Genomic DNA, 24,782 nt, shown 5'->3' with positions numbered 1-24,782 from the left:
GGTGGAGATCAGAGGACAGCCTGCAGGGGTTGTTATCCCCTTTCTGCCTTCTATTCTGTAGGGTCCAGAGACAGAACCTAGGTTGTGAGGCTTTCATGGATATACCACAGCTACCTGGTTTCCAGACCATTTCTCAGAACTGAGTTGTGGCAAATCGTCTTTTTTTTTTTTTTTTTTTTTTGAAACAGAATTTCAAGTCATCCAGGCTAGCCTTAAACTTCTGATTCTCCTACCTCCAACTCTCATGTGTTAGGATTATAGGATTGCCTCCACCACAACCATCTTGAGATACTGCCATTCTTATTTCAATTTTAGAAATTAAGAAATTAAAGGACAGAGACTTAATAACTTGCCTCTAGCCACATATACAACTTGATTCTAAATACCCAGCTCCATGGTAAATAATCCCTCCACAGTCTTCTCTGACACACAGACACATCGACATTTATCTCCTTTTCCAGACCCTAGCACTTTGCACATACAGACAAGCACTTTCCCCCCACCTCCCCCCGTTCTGTCCTTGAACAGAATTTTGATTCTCTTTCTGTTTCAGTTCTCAGGGGCAGCCCATCAAAAGGCATTAGATACAGTGACAGGCAGGGGCCACTTGCACTTAGCACAGAGGTCAGATGCCAAACAGTGACTATCTAAACATTACAGCAGAAAGCAGTGTTCCCAAAGAAGACCCAGACTCCTGAGACTGGACAGACTCTTTCCACTCCTGCAACAACTAATAAGGACATCCATCTGCCACTAGGTAAAGGGACCAGAGCATCCGCAAGGCCACTTCGTATATAGCCATCTCCCCAGCCAACTAGAAACAAAGAGATGAACAGCCCATGGTTGGTAGATGTTTCCATGAGCAGGGACCTAACGGCCTCTGTGCTCACGTGGGCTCACGTCCAACTAAGAATGAGCTAAAATGAGCTAGCTCTCTTCCAAAGGCACGGTGTCCATGCAGGAACTCTTCAGTGCCTTTTCCTAAGCAGTGGCAGGCTCATGAACCAGAACCTTCTTGTGGATGTTTCAACATCTGAGTCTTTTCCACTCAACATCACAGGAGGATACTTACCAAACCATTTAATATTCGGCTCCACTCGGGCCACTGTGCCAGAAGCCACAGTTGACTGATACTGCAGTGGCTTAATCACTTTACCACGACTGTTCCTAAGTTGAGGAAATAACAGATTTGGGTTGAGGACAGAAGCGAGGCAGCAAGAGCACAGTCTGGCTCACAGACATGCTTTCCATCAAAAGGACTTTGGGGGGATTTAAAATGATCATGAAATACAGACTTCAGTAAACAAAAAGTCCTTCTACATTTGAAACAGATTGTCCAAAAGCCGTTTAACCTCTTGCAACAGAGCACGTAATGATTTCTGCTAGATGAGTAACAATGCTGATGTTTAAAAATCCATTTACTGTTTGTTTTCTTTAAAAAAAAAAAAATCACATACTTGAGTTTTTTTGGTAATTATTTAAAGGCTGGTTTAAATGAATTTTAAGTAGAGGATGATTTATCCTGGAACTCAAAATTCTAAAACAAACTGCAAAGCGGGCGACTGAGGCAGGCTAGGTTACTGACTGTGTCTTACACACAGCTTTCAAAAGAAATGAATCTAATTACCAAACAAATTAAGACCAGCTAGCAAAATGCCACTCTCAGCAAGTCCCTGGAGTGGAGGCTGCCTCAGCAGAATGCCGGGCTGGGATGAGCATCCTAGTGCCACAACGCTGTGATCTGTGTTTGCCCTAACAGCCAAGTTTCCTGGCAGTTTTCGTAAGTAGTCTTACACACTTTGTACTTGTGGCTGATGGGTATTTAGCTGGGATCTGACACTACACTGCTGGAAATCAGTGTATGAAGAACAGGATGGCCACTTGCCAGGAAGTGTTAGGAAACAATCACCGTTTCGCCATCTACTACCCATGACTTTAACCATATTAACTATATCCTCACAGCAACACTCCTAGGAGATGGTGGGAACGAGCCTTAACAGGTCTCAGTTTTAAATCCAGGGCATGAGGGAAAGGGAAGGCTGGCTGTACCCAATGCTCACCTGCGCTCCTTTTGCCTGTACATATTCAGGCGTCGAATTGTGCCCCGATCCCTCATGTTTTGGCCTCCAGCTCCCTGTACTCGATCTAGAAATGAATAATAAGCCTTTTGATATCCAGTAACTGTTAAATATAGTCATTGTTTAAAATGTGCCAACCAAGTGCTTACCCAACTAGCCAAGCTAACCTTACCCAAGAATGTCTACTCTCTCCATATGCTGCTCTAATAAATGACTATGAGCAATGTGCTATGCCAAAGCTGAGTTCCACCTCTGAACTTCCAATAGAACTGTATCTGACAGCAGGGTATTACCTCACCAGTCTTGTTTCTGGCATCAGCACCATGTTCCCACTACCGATTTCAAGCCACACAACAGTCACATAAAGAGCTATGTTATGCCCTATATGGCTATTAACCGGCAGAGTCACAATGTTAACACAGGCATTTGATACATTCTGTGCTCTCAACTACAAAGGACACTGATCTAGGTCTCAGTTTAACAAAGAAATAGAATGGAATAAAAAACACAAAAAACCAAATACAATAACAAAAAGAAGCAAAAAATAGGCGCTGGTTAAGAGCACTGATTGTTTTTACAAAGGAGCTGGGTTCGATTCCCAGTACTCATGTGACAGTTGACAATTAATTGTAACTCAGTTCCAGGGAATCTAACATCCTTTTCTTGCTTCTGTAGACACCAGGTACATACAGTGGTGCACATATATACATGCATGTAAACACAAATACATATAAAATAAATTTTTTGAATCTTAAAAAATAGTTGCAAAATTGGCAAAACTGAATAAAAAAGAGTTTGGGGGGGTGGGGTGGCCGCGGGACGAGGAACTACACAGAGTGAATCTTTAAAAAAACATCCTGGAGTTAGCATGCACTCTCCAGACCATCTGTCCTTTTTACTGTGAGGTTTGAGGCAGGGTCTCACTATGTAGCCCCAGCTGGTCTTAAACTCATATAGATTAGCCTGCCTCTTATGTCTTGACATGAGGAATTAAATTAGTGTACTACAGACCCCACCCTATCCCCCTCATATTTCTCCACCTCTCTCTCCTTTTTGGTTTTTCAAGACAAGGTTTCTCTGTGTAGTCCTGGCTGTTCTAGAACTCACTTTGTAGAGCAGGCTGACTTCAATATCAAGAGATCTACCTGCCTCTGGCTCCTGGGTGCTGCGATAAAAGGTATGTGCCATCATGCACAGCTCTGATTCTTTTTTTTTTTTTTTTTTTGGTAGACAGGGTTTTTCTGTGTAGCCCTGGCTGACCTCCAACTCAGAAGTCCTCCTGCCTCTGCCTCCCAAGTGCTGGGATTAAAGGTGTGCACCACCACTGCCTGGCTTCTGAACCCTTAAATAAGGACTTCAAGGACCATCCTGAGCAGCAGCATAAAGAGCCCCACATGACAACTGTAGAGCACGCTTGGGCACATTCATCTAGACAACTCGTAACTCAAGATTTTGACATATAGGAATGTTATTCTTCTCATTTAACTTGTCTTGCTCCAGAATGAAGACAGTATCTGTGGTAAAAGGGACTTTGGAATATCAAACATTAAGGTTCTCATTCAGTCTTTATACAAACTGAATTTTTAGACTTCTGGTGCTTTTATTTCTCTAAAAAAAAAGGGAATATGTGTGCATCACCATGTCTGGCTGCCATTTAATTTTTAATCCTTAGTCATAATCTACATTGGTTACATAAAATCAATATCCATCTTTAAAAAGTCTGTGTAACCACCACTATGCCCACAATAGCGATGAAGTTAAATGGGCAGAATGCTTGCCTAGCACTCCAGAGCCCTGGGTGTGATCCCTAGTGCTGCACAAACCAGCCACTGTGGCACAGCTACTAATTCCAGCACTAGAAGCAAGGATTAGAAGTTAGAAAACAGGGGCTAGAGAGATGGCTCAGTGATTAAGAGCACTGACTGCTCTTCCAGACGTCCTGAGTTCAATTCCCAACAACCACATGGTGGCTTGCAATCATCTGTAATGGGATCCGATGTCCTCTTTTGGTGTGTCTGAAGACAGCTACAGTGTACTCATATATATAAAATAAATCTTAAAAAAAAAAAAAAAGCTAGAAGATATCCTTGGCCAAATGGTGAGTCAGAGGCAACACACTGAGACCCTATCTAAAAATAAATTAAAGGACTAGGCCAGAGAGATGGTTTAACAGTTAAGAGAACTTGCTATTTTTGCAGAGGACCTGGGTTTAGTTCCCAGCACCTACAAGGTGGCTCACAACCATCTATAGGAGCAAACAGAGTGTACATATTATGTAGGCGAAATTCAAATATAAAGTAAGTAAATATTTTTTAAAAGGAAATATTTTTAGTCTTTTTTTGTTTGGTTTTTCAAGATAGGGTTTCTCCGTGTAGCCCTGGCTGTCCTGGAACTCCCTCTGTATACCAGGCTGGCCTCAAACTCACCGAGATCCACCTGTCACTACCTCCCAGGTACTGGGATTAAAGGTGTGAGCCACCACCTGTCTTAACTTTCAAGAGATGATGATGGGTTCTAAAAGTTGGGTTAAATTTCACACAAATCATGGCTTATAGGACTGATTCCCACAGCTTCTGAGGTTAGAAGCAGCATATCTAGAAACCCTCTTTACGAATTCATAACTAATTCTCTTGTCCTAAATTTTTAATAATTTTATTTATTTATACTTCATATGTACATATGTATGTACCATATCCTGCCCACATGTCTGTGCACCAAAGTGTGTCAGTGAAGGCCAGAAGGGGGTGGCAGATCTCTTGGAACTGTAGTTACAGATAGATAGTCGTCTGTATCATGGGTGCTGGGAATCACAGCAGGTTCCCTCCAAGAGCAGCCAGCGCTCTTAACCCCTGAGCCATCTCTCCAGCCCCTCCCATTCTAAATTTTAAGAGAGAACCCAAAATCAAACTAAACCCCTGGAGGGCTCTGAGAAGTCTGCCCACACACATCTGGCTATGTATCCTTTTCCTGAGTCCCTCTTCCTATCAACCCTCAAGGTTTCCGTGTACATTTTTTGGCTGTTGATAATCCCTGCTTAGAAACATCCAAGTGTATCTTCCAAATGCATGGTATCATGTGACTCAATACAGTTATGAAAGATCGCAAAATAACGCAGCAACTTTCCTGCATGTTCTCCTTTAGTACTGCTACATACACAGTGTGCTTGAGGGCCTTTTAAACATTATACGGATATATGTGGATAGCTGCCTTGAAAGCCAGAGGTATCAGATTCCCCTTGGAGTTGAACTTCCAGGTAGTTGAGAGCTGATTGAACTAGAATTGAACTCTGGTCCTCCGGCAACAGCAGTGTGAGTGAGCTCTTATTCTCCCCATGTTCTCTCCAGTCTCTGAGTGCTTTCATCATTTTTTTTTTTAAATCTAACTAAAACCCTAATTATGCAAATTACAAGGAGATACTGAAGTCAGCTATCCTTGCAGCCTTACGGAGACGAGAGTATACCTAATTTTTCTCCCACCAGTTTGAGACAGTCTCACTATGTAGATCAGGCTGGCCTCGAATTCACAAGAGATCTGTCTGTTCTGCCGTCCCAGTGTTGGGAACTACAGGGATGCGTCACCAAGCCCCTCTATGCCTAACCCATATTTAAACACAGTTTTAGTAGCTAAATCAAAGTGGGAGGGACTCCTCGAAAGCTGTTTTGTTCGCCCTGCAGATGGGAATTTCTTGTATCTCAAAACCACCTCTACTGATATCACTATATTTACCTGAAGTGTTGCCTAGGCCTGGTCTGATTCCACGGTCAAAGCTAAGGTGGCACGAATGCTATGGTTAAGGGTAAAATGCCACCTGGGCCAACCTACTCCACTCTGTGTCTTCAGAGTCTGTACCCTGTAGTCCAGATAGCCACTAACTCGTGATCCCCCTGCCTCAGCTTCCTAAGTGCTGGGATGACAGGCATGTGCCAGGGCTCCAGGACCCTAGTCCACTTTTAACTTGCCTTTCTCTACATCTCCTCCTGAGAGGCCTCGGGGCTGCCAGAGGCTGGCGTGACTCATCCCCCAACTTTAGAGCAGGTGCCTAGACCTCGGGTCCGCCGGCCCAGGCCCGGCCCGGGCCTTCTTCCGTCCCCAACGGCTCCCGCGGTCTGATCCCGCCCGGTCCGCCGTACCTGGGTTGGTGCTGGCCGCCGAGCGGTTGATGGTGCTCCGTCCTTTGTACTTGGGCTTCACCATCCTGACGACAGTACCGAAACCGCTCTGCTACTTGCGAGGTAAACCACTTCAGAACTTCCCAGCCGGGAAAGCGTCCTATGTGAAGCACGTTGGACCCTGAACACGCGCGACGTCACTTCCGTTCGCGCTACGCGACTTCCTGAGAGCGCGCGGTGCTTGCCTAAGGCTGACCCGGCTCCGCCTCTGTCCTGCTCCCGCCTCCCCCGGGTCTAGCAACCGTCAAGCGTCCCTTCCATAGCAACGTCCAGGGCACCGGGCAGTCCTGGGTTCTTAGTGAGAAAGAGAAAGAGAAAAAGAGAGAAGCGAAGCCTGTTCTCGGGCCAGTGCATGAACTGATGGGAATTTGCCCTCTGAACCTTTCTAAAAGTGTTCCAGCAAGAGTGGGCAAATACCAGAACAGGTCATACCTGCCTTTAAATTTTAGGCTGGAGTAGAGCAGTTTTTAGTAACAACAGACTTTGGATTCAAGCCTCATCTTGAAAGAAAGAGAGAGAGAGAGAGAGAGAGAGATTGATTTTAAATTCTCCAATGGTTTATTATCGCAAAGAGAGACAGATTCAAACTCCTTCCAATCTCTACAAAACTTGTGATCTGGCTCTGTTCCTCTGACCTCTCTCCCTCTTCTGACATTTATACTGAATGTTGCTCTGTCTGATCACACATTCCCTGAATCGGCATCGCTGGTTCTTTCTGGTCAGTTCCTGCTCAAATATCATCTATCCATAGGATTGCAAACACTAGCAAATTCGTCAGCATGGTGACGCACACCTATAATACCAATGCTCAAAAGGCAGAGGAAGGAGTTCCAGGCCTGTCCACATTATATAGCAAGACTTGTCACCAAGAAGGTGGAGGAGTAGGAGTAGGATCAGGAGGAGGGGGAGGATCAGGAGGAGGGGGAGGGGGCAGGGGAGGGGGAGGAGAACATCAAGAAAAAAAATACAGGACAGTGAAATTTGAATTTCAGGTTAAAAATAAATAAACACACTTTCTAGCTTATATTCCAATCATGGTTTAGGATAACTTAAAGAATCTAAGGAAACATGATATACTTGAGAGGCTAAGGCAGGAGGATTGTCACAAGTTCAAATCCAGCTTGAGCTACATAGAGAGACCCTACACCAAAAGATTGTTTTTCACTGTTCACTTGTTTTTAAATGGAACTACATGCTCTTGATCTATCTGGCAGCAGCTCCTTTGGCAGAAGTATTTGCTGAGTTACTGATTTAAGTCAGCCACTCTCTTCCTGTTATTCCATTCCACCTCACTTCACGGCACAGACCACTACCAGAAATGACTCTGTTCACAAGAGCATTGGCTGCTTTCCTGGGTCTAGACCATAAGCTTAGGAAAATGGAAATCAGGTACGTTATTCACCTCCGTCCCCAGAACGTAACAAAGCTGAGTGTGTTGGCATGAGCCTCTAACCTCAGCATTTGAGGATAGACTATCTGCCGTGAGTTCAAGGCTAGTCTAGCCTTGGCTATATAGGGAGATACAAGCCAAACTGTAGAAAAAGACATTACCTTTTTGTTTGTTTGTTTGTTTGCTTGCTTTTTGAGATAGGGTTCCTCTTTGTAGCCCTAGCTGCCCTGGAACTCACTCTGTAGTCCATGCTGGCCTCCAGAGTGCTGGGATTAAAGTGTGTGCCACCTCCATTGTGGCAGTGTGCCACCACAGCCCTCTGAGACATTATCTTGAGAGAGAGAGAGAGAGAGAGAGAGAGAGAGAGAGAGAGAGAGAGACTGTCACAAAGGTGCAGTTAAGTATGTAAGGTCCCTGGGCTTAAAAATTAAAAACACTTTGAACAGGCATCTGACATAAAATAAGGCCTTACTAAATCTTTCTTGTATGAATAAGGACAGAGGTGGGGGTGGGGGAGTACCTCTTGTCTAAAGAGCCTCATGAGACCCAGGGAATTCTGTTTTCCAGATTTCAACCAAGTGTCTTTTCTGTTGGGACTTGAGTTGACAGGAGTGCCTATCTGTGTGCCTTCGAGAAGGACCAGAAAAGTGCTGGTTGGGTAAGATCCATAAGAAGTGTGGGGCCATTAGATCTGAGTTCATTTTGTAAAAAGAAAACCTGTGGTGAAGCACTCCAGTTGAAAGAGGTACAGCTGAGCGTTTCTCTGAGTCTAAAACAAACAAACCCCGAAATATTCTTTCTAGAGCAAAAGCAGACTGTGTCCCAGAGGAGAGATGGGAGTCTCTTTCCCTTCTTAAACTTTGCTTTTCTTGCCTCAAGGGCAAGTGTCAGGAGACTCAACTCTGCTAGGAAGGCTCTACCCCTCATATGTGCCTAAGGGGACTCAAAGAACCAATCAAAAGTGCACATTCAGTGAGGAGCTAAAGATGGTCCCTCCTTGCAATCCTCCATCCCTTTGATCCCCAAATGAGGGTACAAGAGCCTCCTCCCAGAAAGAAGATTAGATTAATGTGTTTCTGATGCTTCAACTTGGTGCAAACCAGAATAAACACGAATGGCAAAAATCAGCTCATGAGCTCATGCAGGCTTTGATCAGAGACATAATTTCATTATGAAATTTTGAATCAGGCTGTTATGAAGTCTTGCCAAAGAGTTTTATTTTCCCAGAGGATATGGTGGGTTGTTTCTCTCCTACTCACCTACCCTGCTTATGTTCACTGTACAAATTTCCCATCTACTTTTACAGCCTGACCTATCAACCCTTCAAACAGCATTTGCTGAGCCTGACAACCATCCTCTGTCCTACCAGCAGATGAAGTGCCTGAAAGAGGCCAGTTACACTCATGTTACCCTTGCGCTTCATCTATCCCACTTCCCACAGTTATAATACAGTGACTATATTTCACTCATTTTTTTTTCTCCTTAATGCCAGGCAACTAGAGGAGACAAGACACCCGCAGGAACACAGTTCTCCATACATTCTGCCATACTCATAGACCATATACAACAGAGAAGGATTTAACGACCTGAAAGCTTGCAGGGTGGTTCCTCCAGTTTATGGTACATGAACACATTGCAGACTCAGTCCATAGCGTGCAGAAGCAATGCTTGCTCTCTCTCTCTCTCTCTCTCTCTCTCTCTCTCTCTCTCTCTCTCTCTCTGCACCTGTCTTTCCCCATCATCCTCTGCAATCCTCTGGCTTGTAGCCACNCTCATAGACCATATACAACAGAGAAGGATTTAACGACCTGAAAGCTTGCAGGGTGGTTCCTCCAGTTTATGGTACATGAACACATTGCAGACTCACTCTCCCTCCCTCCCTCTCCCACCTTGCTCTCTCTCTCTCTCTCTCTCTCTCTCTCTCTCTCTCTCTCTCTCTCTGCAGACCTGGATTAGCACATCATCCTCTGCAATCCTCTGGCTTGTAGCCACGGGTCTCGATGGATGGGGAGAATCCCTCAGAGACCATGCCTCTTTTCTGAAACAAGCCTTGGCTGTATGCTGCTGTTCTCACAGGCAGCAGAGAAGCCTGGCCTCACTTTCATCTTGTCATTGATGTCCGGTGGGTAAAAGCAGATGCTTCTAAGGAAGACATTTTTCAGAGTGGTCTGAGGACCACTGGCATCAAAATCACTGGGGGGGGGGGGTTTAAAAATGCAGCCTCTTAAACCTCTCCCCAGCTCCCACTTGATTAAAGGTAGGGGCTCAAATGTAAAAAATAACCTACCTTTTTTGTTTGTTTATTTTTTCCACACAGGGTTTTTCTGTGTAGACTTGGCTGTCCTGGGACTCACTCTGTAGACCAGGCTGGCCTTGAACTTAGAAATCCAACTGCATCTGCCTCCCGAGTGCTGGGATTAAAGGCGTGTGCCACCACGCCCGGCTAATAACCTACCTTTTAATGATCTATTTTCCCCTCCAGCACTAGGGTCAAACTGGGGCCGTCAGCATGCTAGGCAAGTGTCTACCACTGAGCTACACAGCCATGTCCCACTACCCCGAATGATACCAGGGATTGCACATAGCATAGGGCCTTATCCATGCTTGTTAAACACTCTACTACTTTATTATTATTTATTTATTTATTTATTATATGTAAGTACACTGTAGCTGTCTTCAGACACACCAGAAGAGGGCATTGGATCTCATTACAGATGGCTGTGAGCCACCATGTGGTTGCTGGGATTTGAACTCAGGAACTCCGGAAGAGCAGTCAGTGCTCTTAACCACTGAGCCATCTCTCCAGCCCTAAACACTCTACTACTAAAGCAATATTTCTAGCTACCCTAGTGACTCTTGTATATTGGGATGTTTTCCTCTTTTTGTTGTTATTGTTTTGTTGATACTGGATCTCATCTAGCCTAGGCATGGAGCTAAGGATGACCCGAACTACTACTACTACTACTTCTTCTTCTTCTTCTTCTTCTTCTTCTTCTTCTTCTTCTTCTTCTTCTTCTTCTTCTTCTTCTTCTTCTTCCTTTCTTCTTCAGATTTATTTATCTTATATATGTGAATACACTGTTGCTCTCTTCAGGCACACCAGAAGAGGGCATCGGATCCCATTACAGATGGTTGTGAGACACCATGTGGTTGCTGGGAATTGAATTCAGGACCTTTGGAAGAGAAGTCAGTGCTCTTAACCACTGAGCCATATCTCTCCAGTCTGACCCAGAGTTTCTGGTTCTCATGCCTCTACCGTGCCCACCCCCGATGCTTTGGGATTAGAGGCATACTATGTACCATGCCTGGTTTATGCCATGCTGGGGATCAAAACCAGGACTTGGGACTGCCAGTCAAGCACTCTGTCGACAGACTCACATCTGCAACCCCTGCACAGAAGTTTTAGCTCTGAAAAGCAAACCCTCCCCTGAAAGTTACCTTGTGGCTCCCTGATAACCTGACCAGAAGCCAGCCCAGCAAGACCGGGTTTCTTCTTTAGCAGTCTTGCATCCTGTCGTTTTCTCCAGCAAAGCTGAGGTGGAAAGGCTGGAGTGGGTGCTAGTGTCCTCTGAAAATCTGTCTTGGCTCTGCCCCAAGGGTCTGTGTTTACTCTACAGCCCAGAATCCTTATCCATTGGCAATGCTCCACTGTAAGGCCATTAGCTCTTAATTAGTGCCAGCTTGTCGGCTTGTACCTCACAATTGAGCTGCCACAGAGACTCCTCGCTCAGTCCCTTTAGGTCTCTCGATGACAGCAGCTGCTGGGGGAAGTTGCACCCTCAGATGAGCCAGGTGCTGCAGGTCTAGAATCCCAGAAGTCAGAAGGCTGAAGCAGGAAGATTGCTGTGAATTCATAGCCAGCCAGAAGATAAGAAAGGAACCTTATTTTCAAGCAAGCAAGCAAACAAATGGAGAGAGAACTGGAGACGTAGCTCAGAGAGTAGTGTCTGCTGAGCATGTGCAAAGCCCCAGCGTCCACTCCCAACGGTACAGAAAACCCAACAAGGTACTCATTGCCTGTGATCTCACACTCGAGAGAAGCAAAAGTTCAAGGTAATTCTTAGCTACAAGTCCAGCTGGAGGCTAGCCTGGCATACAGAAGACTCTGCTCTAACACACAAACAAACAAAGCTGAATCTAGAGCGACTGCCACTGGATGTGAAACAGTCCACGGACCAAAGCTGGAAGTGCTAAGCCAAAAGGAGTCTTCACACTGCCTCACCCATTCGTTGCTTTGTTTTATCTGTAGGAAACAAACACACAAAACTCCATTGTACACACACTGAACAGTTAACCAAGAAGTGTAAGAGCAGGGTGTGTTAAATTAGGGGTTCACTGGTCAAATCATCCTCCGTGTCTTTATTTTTTTTAAAGGTTTAGTTTATTTCTGTGTATGAGTATTTTGCTGCACATAGGTATCCTGTGCATGCAGTTCCCGTGGAGAAGAGAAGAGAGCATCAGGTTCCCTGAAACTGCAGTTGCAGATGGTTGTGAGCTGCCAGATGTGGCTGCTGGGAGCCAATCCCGGCTTCTGCAAGAGCACCAAGTACCCCTCCCGACCCTGCCTCTAGTTCCAATTCAGAGCATCCAGTAAGTTTTTAGATAAGGACACCGCAAGCTGACAGGGTGGCTCCTTAAAGTGACAGAGATACTTCTCTCTTGGCATTGCTCAAATGTCAGGGTTAGAAGGTCTTCAAGAGACACCCAGAGGCCCCACCCACTACCGCTGTGCTGCCGCCCACGGGTCATGTCTGGGTCTGTGGCTCTGTTACAGCAGAGGTTTGTGTTGATGTGCTACCAGCAAAGGCCAAGCAGATGCCGGTGATCTGGGCTGCCACCGGTGTCCTAGAGCAGTGTTGAGCTGACCTTGCCCCTAACCCATACAGCTAGGGAGAGCTAGCCCCTGGTGGCGTGGGTGCAGGAGAGCTGGCAGGCTGACCAACTCAGCTACAACCCAGGCCCAGATCTAAGGCTTTGAGCTGGCCCATCCCATCCACTCCCACCTGTGAGCTGTTGGAGCGTTTGAAGGGAAATGTCCTGCAGAACCAAAGCTGCAAGAGCTCCATGACGCAGGGCAACGGCAGGATATCCAAGAAGAGTCCTGGTGAGGATCCAGTATTGCGAGTGTAGCAGACGCCAGAGGCCTCGAACCAGACCAGTGACTCACTGAAATGAACATTTGCAAGTGAAGGTGTTTAGGCGAAAAAAACTGTGTGACACACTGTGACACACCGAAGCTTCCATGGTGAGATTGTTTGTTTTTATTCTTTATTTTTTTTTATGTGGAGGGAGGTTAAATGAGTTGAGGGCAGATATGGAAGGACTGGGAAATGAGTGGGAATTTGGGGGGGGGGGTTACACGATGTGAAACTCACAAAGAATTAATAAAAAATTATGAAAAAAAAAAGGTCTTCAGAAAGGTCCCTAGATTAAACTTTGGAATAACAAACAGAGATCTTTTGCTCCGTCCTATTGCTGGGTCCCTGTAGTCTCCAGCTGCTTATAAACAACCTGCGACGTGCCCTTCTGAGGTACTGTTAACAGCCTTTCATTTTTGGCCTGGCTTAGATAACTCCAAGACACTGGCTGCATCCTCAGATGTGGGAATTGGAAGTCCAATTCCAAACTGTAGATACTTATTAAGCTTCAAGGAGACTGGAGGCCCATATTAAGTCATCTCTCCAGGGTCAGTGTGTTTCTTATTATATTTGATATCTATCTGTCCAGTGACCCTTTTGATTTTTAAGCTGTTAGACTAAATCTTTGTGTAATTCTCCCCCTCCTCTGCCCGCCTCCCCCTTTTTCCTTAGAAAAACACTTTAAAAAAAAATGTTCACCAGGTCCCTTGGCTTGTCTCCAGAAGAATTCTGTCACACTGAAGAGTCTGAGAAATCAACCCTTAAAACCCTCGTGTCCCCGGGGAACTCTCTCAGATGGCCAGTCTTACCCTTAGGGCAGTGTCTCCCTAAGAAGATACTAAGGTTTTCCGTGGCCTCCTCCATCCTTCTTGCTCACATGTCTGGTCTGGTCTAGACTGGAGGCAAAACCTTAAGTGTGAAGCAGAAATTTATGTTGATGTGTAGAAGAAAAGTCAAGGCAACTAACTTCTCAAGCAGCCAATGAAAAAGTGGCCCAGTCCTTATTTGCGCAAGTTTTCAAGTACTTCCATATATATGCACTGTGTGGGATGGGGTGGGATGTATGTCTGTGTAGGGGTGGGTGCCAATGTACACCGCCGCACAAGCATCTGACTGACATTAGGGATTTTTCTTGATCATTTTCTGTCAGGTCTCAGGAACCCAGGGCAAATGGCTAATTGAGGTGCCAGCTCTTCCGGCATCCCTCAGTACCTGTGGCTCCCCCCCCTACACTTCCCACCCCACCCGTTACCATAAACCTTCTTCTTCCTGGGGCCCTGTTACCATTTCCCTGCCTGGAGCCTGATCCCTATTTAACTCAGTTATTTTGGCTACACCTGGCTCTGGCCTCTTAGCCTGGGTCTCCCTCACCACCACTGCCACCCGCCAACACCCACTCCCCACCCCCCAGCTTCATGGTTTGGTTTGGACTGCCAGCCATGTTCAGCCTGGAATCTTCTGCATGCTTTTTCTCTTACATCTACCATAAGAATCTTCTCCACGATTTAGGAGTAGGCACCTCCTCCTCTTCCTCCTCCTCTTCCTCCTCTTCCTCCTCCTCCTCTTCCTCCTCCTCCCCTTCTTCTTCCTCCTCCTCCTCTTCCTCCTCCCCGTGCATCTTATTTCCTACATTATCTACCTTACATATTGAGTCAGGGTCTCTCCACTGAACCCAGAGCTCACCAAAATGATGCAGCTAGCCAGCTTGTTCAAGAGGTCTCATCTCCACCTTCTAAGTGCTGGAATTATTAAAGGATACCATGTCTGCCTGGCTTTTAAGAGGGTTCTGGGGCTCTGAACCCTGAGGCCCTTGCTATTGCAATGAAGGCTTTATCTCTCTGGAGTCATTTCCTTCCCCAGCCTTTGTGTAAAAAACTTTTTTAAAGATAGGGTTACACTTATGTAGCTCTGGCTGTCCTAGAATTTCTATGTAGATCAGGCTGGCCTTGAACTCACAGAGATCCATCTGCCTTTGCCTCCCAAGTGCTGGAATTAAAGGCTGCTCCAATATTCCCAGCCCTTGTATAACCTTTAAGAGTCCTGATTAGAATATGACCGGTCTTTCATCTTTAGAAAAAAAACAAAACTGTCCTCCTAACACATCCTACAAACGAGGGTAGAGGAACTTTCTAGTCACTTTTAATAAATGTGAAGGGTTGAGAGCTGTCTGTGACCCTAGGGTGCCTCTCCACTCTGTCCCAAGAGTCTCCCCTCCCACACCATCGGTGCCCATTAAAACAAAAGAAGAAGAACCAAGTCAGTTAGCCTATTTCCCAGCACAGGAGTAGGCAGACTTACAACCCACTGGCCAAATCCCACCCACTGCCTATTTTTATATGGCCCTAAAGCTAAGAATGGATTTTAGTTTCTTAAATGGTTGAAAAAGTCAAAACAAAAATAACGTTTTATGACGCATGAAAGTGATATGAAATTCAAATTTCAGGGTTCATAAATAAAGTTTTACTGGAACAGAGCCACTCCATTTGTTTACATATGGCCTTTGGCTGCTCTGGCACTACAAGGGGGAGAGGAATTGCCGCAACAGACAACATATGGTCCACAGAGCCTAGAAATATTTTTACTCCTTGGCCCTTTACAGGATCACTTGCCCACATCCCTATCCAAGGACACACTGATGTGCATTCTCTGAGCTGACTAGGCATGGCACGGACAGAAGATGCAGATGCTATTGTTCTTTGAGAGCGGTCGCCATTCCAATATGGAATACCTCCTGACCCCCACCCCCCACCCCCACCCCACATCCTTCCCGATCCCTGCAGGCTCTGGAAATTCAAACCAGGAACCCCCTGTACATCTGAGTGTAGCTGATGCTTTAGTGGGCCAGCAGAGGGCTCTTTGCAGAGGTTTAGTTTTCATAGGGAGAGGCAGAGAGGCTGTCTAGAGGCCAAATAGGGTCTATGAAGTATGTAAGCTCTCCCCACACCCCAACACGTCCCAGGGTTTCCCACTTCTGATCTCAGAAAAGAAGAGGACTTCAAGAAGCAACTTAAAAAATCCTGGATTCTCCGAGACTGACTTTGGTGACGCTGAGTCAAAGCATTCAGGGAAAGACTGGCTTATCTAACCTGGTCCTGGTACACGGGGTCTTCAGGCCAACGTAGCTTCTGGGACACATACTGCCAGCTACAGCCATGGTGAGCCCATCTTGAGCAATCACGAGCCACGGATACAGATGGGCTTGAGTGGAGAGGTGGAGGCTGATAGAAGGATCTGTGAACGGTGGGCATTGTTTATGAGGACACATAATTCAACCCATGGAAGCCCTCTTCCTGTGAATGAGTAAGACTCTGAACAAGTTGGATACTGACACATGCATATGGGGGAAACAGGCTTCGCAAACACATTTCACTATCTTCAGCCAGACAATAGCAGGGCCAAGCTAACTGAGCTCCGATCCCAACCTTCCCACTTACTGCTGTGTCCTTTGGTTACATCCTTTCCACCCACCGTGCCTCAGTTTACTCATCTATAAAACAGGGATAATGATGGTAGTCCAGTTCACAGGCTGAGCTGAGGGTCAAGTGAAGCATTGCATGGCCAAGGGTGAGCAGGTGTAAGCATCATATAAATGGTAACTGGACTTAAGTTTCCAGTTGCATGGATATCCTCAGGAGAGCTGGGCAGGGAAGGCAAGCAGTGAATACCTCAAGCACTTCTCTTTCTGTCTCTGTCTCTGTCTCTCTCTGTCTCTCTCTCTCTCTCCTTCCCTCCCTCCCTCCCTCCCTCCCTCTCTCTCTCTCTCTCTCCTCTCCCCCTTCCTCTCTCTCTCTCTCTCCCTCCCTCTCTCTCTCTTCCTCTCTCTCTTCCTCCCTATCTCTGTTTCTCTGTTTCTTTCTTTCTTTCTCTCTTTCTTTCTTCCTTTCTTTCCTTCATGACTAATGATAATTTTATTTTCTAACAAGTAATTCTTTTATTGCTTCAATACTTTCCTCTCAGACAACACAAATTTTAGAACTGGATCACATGGCCCTTTCTCTTCTTGTTTCTTCCCAACTTAAAACATTCACACTTGTTAAGGGCTGCAACCTCTCAGATCTGCAGTCAAGCTTGACACACTCAGCCTGGGCATTGTCATCTTGTGGTTTGGGTTTTCTTTTAGAAAATTGGCCTTGTTTGACCACGACAGCCATTCTGCTTCCAATGATAGAGCCACTTCCTTGGGTATGCAAGGACTCCCTAATCCTTGCTCTTCTTACACTAGGTCATGCTCTGAGGCTGATGCTTGCCACATATCTTACATAAAGTCCTTTGGGTTTTAGGTACGTTGACTATCTTTCCAGTGAAGGTGTCCATGCCATGAAAAATGAGAGCAGGTATCTGAGATTGCCACCCCAAGCCAATCTCACCAGACGGAAGGGGCTCAAGCACTGATATCAGGAGGGGACATTCAACTAGAGAGTGTGATAAGTTGAAAATGGAAGAACAGTCCACAGCAATGCAGAGGGCAGGAGTGCTCTACACAGGATGACAATTTGTTCTGTGTTAAGAAGCAGTGGACTGGCTACAGATGTGCACGGGGCAGAAACATATTACTGTACAACATATTGACACATGATGGTCCCTGTCTTAATTTGCTTTCTGTTGCTATGACCAAAACCAGCTTGGGAAGGAAAGAGTTTATCTGGCTTCTATGTCCTGTTCCCATCCCGTCAGTGAGGGAAATCAAGGCAGGAACTCAAACAGGGCAGGAATCTGGAGGCCAGAACTGAAGCAAAGGCTATGGTGGAATGTGGCCTATTGCCCTTGTCTCCATGGCTTGCTCAGCCTACTTTCTTATATACCCCCGGACAACCTGCCCAGGGGTGGCATCACCCACAGTGGACCGGACCCTCCCTTGTCAGCCATTAATCAAGAGAATGCCCCCACAGACCTACCTGTAGGCCAGTCTGATGGAGACATATTCTCAACTGGAGTTCCTGTTCTCAGATAACTCTAGCTTGTGTCAGTCAAGTTGACAAAACAAAACAAAACAACCCAACAGTACTGGGCACCAATGAATAATGAGAAGAGAAGATGGGACAGGAGACGGGAGCAGCAAACAGCACCCCTGGAGAGTTGGGGTGTTGGGGCCCAGTTTTCCAATGGTGTTCAGTACTCACCCTACCTCCCCCCCCCTTACTCCTAGACGAAAGAGGAGTCAGAAGCATCCGCAATTATCATCTCCAGTGACAGGTGATAAAAGGAAAGAACAAACCAAAATGGTTCTGTCCCAGACAGGTAGTTCAGTCAATAAAGTACTTGCCTTGCAAACATAAGGACCCAAGTTCAATCCCCAGAACCTACGTGAAAAATCTGGGTGTGGTAGCACATGCTTGTGACACCAGCCCTGGGAAGGTGGGGACACATGAGTACCTAGGGGCTCACTGGCCAGCCAGCCTAGCTTAATTAGCAAGTGGCACGCCAATGAGGTCTTGTCTTCAAAAACAAGCAGATGGCTCCTGAGCAATGACATCCAAGGCTGACCTTCACCTTCCACACACACGTTCACACATGTGTGTGAACGCCTGTATGTACTACATACACAAGAGGAAAAAAAAAAAAGCAAATGGAACCTTCTCATTAATGATCTCTTTTCCATCTATCCACTATTTAGTCGGTGATAGCAGAAGGCAGATGTCATCGGTTGAATATCCAGAGGACAAATGGGCAAAGTAAGTCATCACCATAACCTGAAGAACTTTCAAGAGCACACTTTAGGGGCTGGTGAGATGGCTCAGTGGGTAAGAGCACCCGACTGCTCTTCCGAAGGTCCAGAGTTCAAATCCCAGCAACCACATGGTGGCTCACAACCACCCACAACGAGATCTGGCACCCTCTTCTGGAGAGTCTGAAGACAGCTACAGTGTACTTACATATAATAAATAAATAAATCTTTAAAAAAAAAAAAGAAAAAAAGAGCACACTTTAAAAATGACATAAAGCAGACTAAGGCTTGTGGTGCACAGGACACTTACGGCTCTCCAGAAGAGCAGAGAAGCCCAACTCAGCCGGCATGGAGAGGGTGCAGAAGGATCAGAGGACGAAGCACGTTTGAGAAAAGAGAACGAACTGGTGGAAACAGGAGAAGGGCAAGCCATGGGAATAGGCGAGAATGTGTTTGTGAGAGAGCGAGACTCGATGTCTGTGGACACTTTGTTGGTTTGGTGGCAGGGAAAGAATTGTAAATATGCGTGGTAGGCAAATACCTCTTACAATAAAATATCTTGGGAGAATGAATGCGAGGGCAGGGGAGAAATCAAGCACAGTGTATCGGCAACGGGCCTGCCCTTGGGAGAGAGGCCAAGTGGATATTCAAGGCAGCCGTTGCCAGAGTCTCCGAGCCTCGAGGGCATAGCGGAGGTCTGGGCCAGATTTGTTCTGTGTATTTCAACCTGGCACAAGCAGTTTTTATCAGGCAGGGAGGCGTGGACACCCTCCTCTACTAGGAACACAGCTCTTAAGCTGTTGGAGTGAGTTGGGCTCCTACTCCAGAGCCCACGGAGAGCAAGTGGCTCCAGCTTCAGCTGTTTCCAGTGTCCCCACTGGGGACTTCTGAGCGCTACAGTGAGCCCGGCCACTTGAGTCCTGATCAGTCCAGTGCCCTTCAGGAAGAGCAGTCAGAAGCAGGCCATGCCACAGTCAGGAATCCGAATCCTCATGTAGGGCCCTCAGAGACAAGTCTAGTGAATAAAGATGTCAGGGTCCAAGCCGGGACATAGCTGGGTCAGTGAAATGCTTACCTTGCAAGGATGAGGACTGGAAGTGGGCCATCAGAACCCATATAAAATTCTGGGCATGGTGGCATGCGCTTGTAATAACCAACACTGGGGAGGCTGAGAGAGGCAGATCTCTGGAGCCTTCTGGGTAGCTTAGCTTATTTAGTGAGCTTCAGGCCAGGGAAGAAACTGAAAACTCAGGGTAATTAGCTCCTGAGGATTGAAACCAAGGTTGTTTTCTAGTCTACACACACACACACACACACACACACACACACACACACACACACACACTCACACACACACACACACCCCTACATGTACATCTGCACACACATGCTCCTGGCATGTACACAAACGTCAGATTTTGTAACAATCTCGAAGATGCTCTGCCCTTGGCCTTGATGTCACATCACCCTCTGTCGCAACACTCAAGATGGCATGGTGGCACAGCATTGCCCCTGCCCACATGTCTATCCTGGGGTGCACCTCACCCCCCAGGCAGGTCTGAGGACAGTTGGGCCACCACTCACTGACCCATCACTTTAGCCTTCTTCTTTTCCTCTGCCTCGCGCCAGCCCCCAGTCCTTAGGAGAACACTTCGAATGGTCTCTGGGAATGTGACACCCTCATCATCACCACTTTTGCCAAGTCTGCCTTCCAGGGCTGGTATCAGAAAGTGATTCTGCTGTCTCGTGGGCCACACCACCTCCACTGCCAGACTTAGATCTGCCGTGGCCGCCTCAGTACTACCCATCCCATTTTCTGTCCCCCGTTTCTGCTCAGCCTCCTCCTGTCTCCATACCCTGGGGCTGCTGGCTTACTCTTTTTGGAGATGAACTCATTGTTGACTTTAACTCACTTCGATGTTTCCCAGGGAAGCATGCTGGCAGGAGGCCCACCCAGCTCCTTGAAGAAGACAGCCAGGCTAGGGCCAAGACTGGAAGCCAGAGGCAATGGAACCGCCAAATGCTTCCCATTTTATGGACAGGCCTGGCTCAACCTGAAGACATTCCAAATACTCAGTCAACAGCCATGGTCCATATGAGATTGAGAGGGAGCCACTAGAAACCAACCAAACTCAGCTGGAGGAAGAAGCTGCCCTTGTCAGTGGACCAGGTTCAATGGGATGCGGAAAATGTACCACACCATCAATAATCAATAATCAAAGGCTGGCAGCTGCCTGGGAGCTGGCTCTTGCCCTCTTTCCCACACAGGAGTGGACCCAGCCAGGAATCCATCTCACCCACCTCCCTGCACCAAGCCCCGAGGAGGGCAGGCGAGGGAGGAACCATTTTTCACATACTTTCTCTTTCAGAACGTAGCAGCCCTGTTTCGCAATTTCCTACTTAAGTTCTGGAAAGCTGTAGGGCATTAACCCAAGCTACCTTCTCCAGCCATGGGCCAGAGTCCCTATGGTCAGGCACCAACCTGGTAGGCAATGCCTGCTGGAGGTCATGATGCTAACTCTCCTGCATCCCACCAATGCAGAACTCATTCCAGACAGAACAGGTCACTGACTCCACAGTGAGGGGCTCTACCACACCCCTGCAAATGTTTATTCTTCCCTCTGTTGGTTCTTTCTTTGGAAGAGCCAGGAGGTAGGCCGCAGCAAAGCAGGTGCACCCAGCCCTGGTGTACACCTCAGCATCCTTCAAGACTGACTGCCTCTCAGCATCCCTCAAGGTGATCTGTCTTCAGATCACCTCCTCCTTAGAATAGGGCTTTTGTTCTTGTCACCTCCACCTACAACAGAGCATGCTCCTGCTCTTTCCAATGAATTTATTTCATCTTGCCAGATAGAACCTGTTCTTGAAGCCCATTTCCCCATTCTCTACCACCATGAAGGTTTCCACTGCACATCAGACCCATAGCCGGAGGGTCCTGAGGCAAAAAGCCAACACCTCGGGGCCTGGCCCTGGGTTAAGGATGTGGAGCAGGGCCTTAGTGCTGGCCCTGGCTCTGAATTCTCTCCCAGTCCTCTTAGACCAAACCTAACAAACCAGAAGAGAGGGGGGAAATCCCCACTTAAAAAAAATCCAGAAAACGCATAACCTCATCACCCCAAACAATGGGATGGGAAAATATACCAGAGCTGGAGGTGGGAAAGACAGCCAGAAATGTGTCAGTCTAGGTTAAGTGCGTGACCCCATAGAGGAGAGCTAACATTTTCCAAACTATGCAGGCAAATAAAGACATAGAACTATGTGTTTTCACCATCTAACCCTGGAGCAGGGAGAGGCATCTTGACACAGATATATGGCCTCCTCCCGCACTTGCTTTATGCCTTCCAAAGCACCAAGTACCTCTTCAGGACCACCCGTGGTTGTAGGCTCCTCTAGGATTCCAGCCACAAGTGGGTGTTTTAGGACTGTGAGCAGATAACCCATTCCTCACTTTTAAACCCACATCACCATCCAGCTCGGAGACACAAGAACAGGCCTAGGGCTCATTGTATTCACAATGTGTTAGGGTGGCATTCAGGCATTCACAAGATGCCAGGACAAGAATGACCCCTGACCAGTCAACCTGCAGATGAGGAAGCCTCTGCATACTCAAGACTTCCTGGAGCCAGAGACTCCCTCCCCAAGTTGCTCAGATCCCAGAGGTGGCTTCTAGAAGTGAGGGGATGGAGGAGGTGTTAAAGAGAAGCTGAGCCCAGAGCATCAGCAGGGTGATGCAGGCATTTAGGAGACCCTCTTATTCTGGGTCTTGCTTGGCTGTGGTTTTAAAGGAGAGCTTATGTCAGTGTGGTGGATGTGCTTGAACTCCCCAGGGGCATCCTGTTACAAGGTGGATTTGAATTCTCCGCACATACGTGTGGTCTGAGACTCTGTGCTTTTCACAAGTTCCTGGGTGAGGCCATGATTGCAGGCTAATGGCCACGCTTGGAATCACTGAGGGATCTGGGAGATGGAATGATGCCTGTTAGACACAGCCAAGTCATATTGAGATTAAGGATTGATTTAGGAGAGAGGTAGACCAGGGAAAACTGTCACATAACGAGTAGAGACTAGGATGGGGGCACAGAAAGACAGGGTAACAACAAGAACTACCACCACCACCACAACCACAACAACAACCATCACCACCACCACAACAATAACAACAACAAAAAACAACCACCACAGCAATACCACAACCACAACAAAAACAACCACCACAACAACCACGACCACAAAAAGGACCTAAGAGACAGGAAAGAGAAACAGTGAGACAAACACATCAGTGGAAAACTGACCAGTAAGGAAAGATTGCCAAGGACGGGGAAAGGACACAAGACACACAAAGGGAGAAATTCTAGCCTGCCGTGGACAGCCTGGCACCAGCCATACCAACCCAGGTTCCCAATCGCGACCAGCAGGAAAGAGATGGCAGGTCTGGGTGAAGCAGGACCTGCAGGGAAGCGGGAGCACAGACCTGGAGCACAGACCTGGGTCGTAGCTTCCTTGTTTGCCGGCTTCTTCATATCTAGATTTCCCTCTGCCGGTTCCAGAATACATCTCTCTCCTAAGCCTATTACATCTCCCCATATCCAGTGCATCACCAAACACTTTATTCTCCAAATGCCTTTGACTTTGCACCTCTGTCTGTCTGTCTCTCTCTCTCTGTGTCTGTCTCTCTCTCTCTCCTTTTACAGAAGGTTTTAAATATGTTCTAGTTTTTTCCATTAAAAAAAAAATCCGGGATGGGGTAGTGCACACCTTTAATCCCAGCACTCAGAAGGCAGAGGCAGGGGGATCTCTGTGAGTTCCAGGTCCTTGTGGTCTGTATGCACAGTGAGTTCCTATATAAGTAAGGCTTATGTAGTGAGAGCCTGTCTCAAAAACGAACAACAAACAAAAAGTCTTTCTGGAGCTACGTCACATTCCTGTGGTATATCCCTCCCCTTTTGCTAGCTGGAGATCCAGAAGAAGGCTAGCAAAAAAGTGGGTTCCTTTCTTCTGCTCTTCCAACAGCCCTGGCTAAGCAGGTCAGCCGTGTTCAAGTCCCTACACATCCCCATCCCTATTTTTCCTTGGTCTCCCTGTAGCTTTGGGTCCTCTCAGCTCTCCCTCTTGTAGGTTCTGGACACTGCTGTCCTTCTGTTTCCTTCTGCCTACCCTTTTCCAGCTCCTTTGTCAAAGGGTCCTCCTCAGCCTGATCTTCAGAGCCACAGAGCCAGGTCCCAAGCCCCTTCTTCACCCTGCAATCCATTTTTACTTCGCTTCTTCCAAACCTACACACAGCCTCAGTGATCTTCTCTAGCCAGAACTGCACAGGACCTGGGTTTTGGTGAGGTAGTATCTGCTTCCACTTCAGACTCAGATGTCTGTTTCTCCTCCCGGCTTTAACACTGCTCTTCCTCACAGGCTTTCCTCTCAGCACACGGCACCATTCGGGTCTGGGTGTTTTAGCCAGACATTGACACCACTCTCTGTGCTCTCCTTCCCATCTCCCCATATCTAGTGCTTGCTTTGCTTAATTTATTCTCCAAATGCCTTTGACTTTGCACCTCTCTCTCTCTCTCTCTCTCTCTCTCTCTCTCTCTCTCTCTCTCTCTCTCCTAGATGACTGCAACAGCTCCTGAGCCTCTCTAGTCACACAGTAGGTGACACAAGCTTTGTAAAATGCAGGTACAGTCACGCAGTCTCTTGCTTGTGACTTGGGCTTGAGAACTAAGGCCCAGCCCCGGGAATCTTCCCAGAGTCGCTTCTCATCACTTGTACTCCTGGCCTTCCGGCCACCCTGGTTTCTTTCTGGTTCCTTGGGCACCAACCTCCTTTCTGCCACAGGGCATCAGATTATACTGTCCACTTTATGAAACTGTGTTGATGATGCCGTGGTGGTGCACACCTTTGATCCCAGCACTTAGGAAGCAGAGGCAGGTCTGAGTCTGAGGCAAGCCTGGTCTACAGAGTGAGTTTCAGGACATTCAGGGCTATGTAGAGAAAGAATTTGCCTAAAATGGCAACAACAATAACAACAAAACCAGAATGGTCTTGTCCATGGCAATGACCACTGGCCATGAGGCTATTGAGTGCTTTAAATATAGGCACTGGGTGGGTGGTGGTGGTGAGATGGCTTAGCAGGTAAGATCACTGACTGCTCTTCCAAAGGTCCTGAGTTCAAATCCCAGCAACCACATGGTGGCTCACAATCTTCCGTAGTAAGATATGACACCCTCTTCTGGTATGTCTAAAGACAGCTACAGTGTGCCTACATATAATAATAAAATCTTTTAAAAATATATAGGTGCCGGGCATGGTGGTGCACGCCTTTAATCCCAGCACTTGGGAGGCAGAGGCAGG

At 47.0% G+C, this 24,782-nt stretch overlaps 1 protein-coding gene across 1 annotated transcript in view; it reads right to left on the bottom strand.

The window, feature by feature from the left end:
* Positions 1 to 6,389, bottom strand: part of Gnl2 (G protein nucleolar 2) — a 25,483-nt gene extending 19,094 nt beyond the window's left edge. The window contains exons 1-3 of the mRNA XM_021160192.2: positions 6,209 to 6,389; positions 2,061 to 2,145; positions 1,073 to 1,167 (exon numbers count right to left, since the gene is read on the bottom strand). Coding sequence (XP_021015851.1) covers positions 1,073 to 1,167; positions 2,061 to 2,145; positions 6,209 to 6,272 — 244 coding nt within the window. The 5' untranslated portion in view covers positions 6,273 to 6,389. The remainder of the gene's footprint in view (positions 1 to 1,072; positions 1,168 to 2,060; positions 2,146 to 6,208) is intronic.
* Between the last annotated feature and the right edge of the window lie 18,393 nt (positions 6,390 to 24,782).

The sequence above is a fragment of the Mus caroli genome, chromosome 4 (assembly GCF_900094665.2).
Source record: "Mus caroli chromosome 4, CAROLI_EIJ_v1.1, whole genome shotgun sequence".
Taxonomy (NCBI): Eukaryota; Metazoa; Chordata; class Mammalia; order Rodentia; family Muridae; genus Mus; species Mus caroli.
Note: the sequence above shows the minus strand (reverse complement) of the source record. Positions and strands in the feature narration are given on the sequence as shown.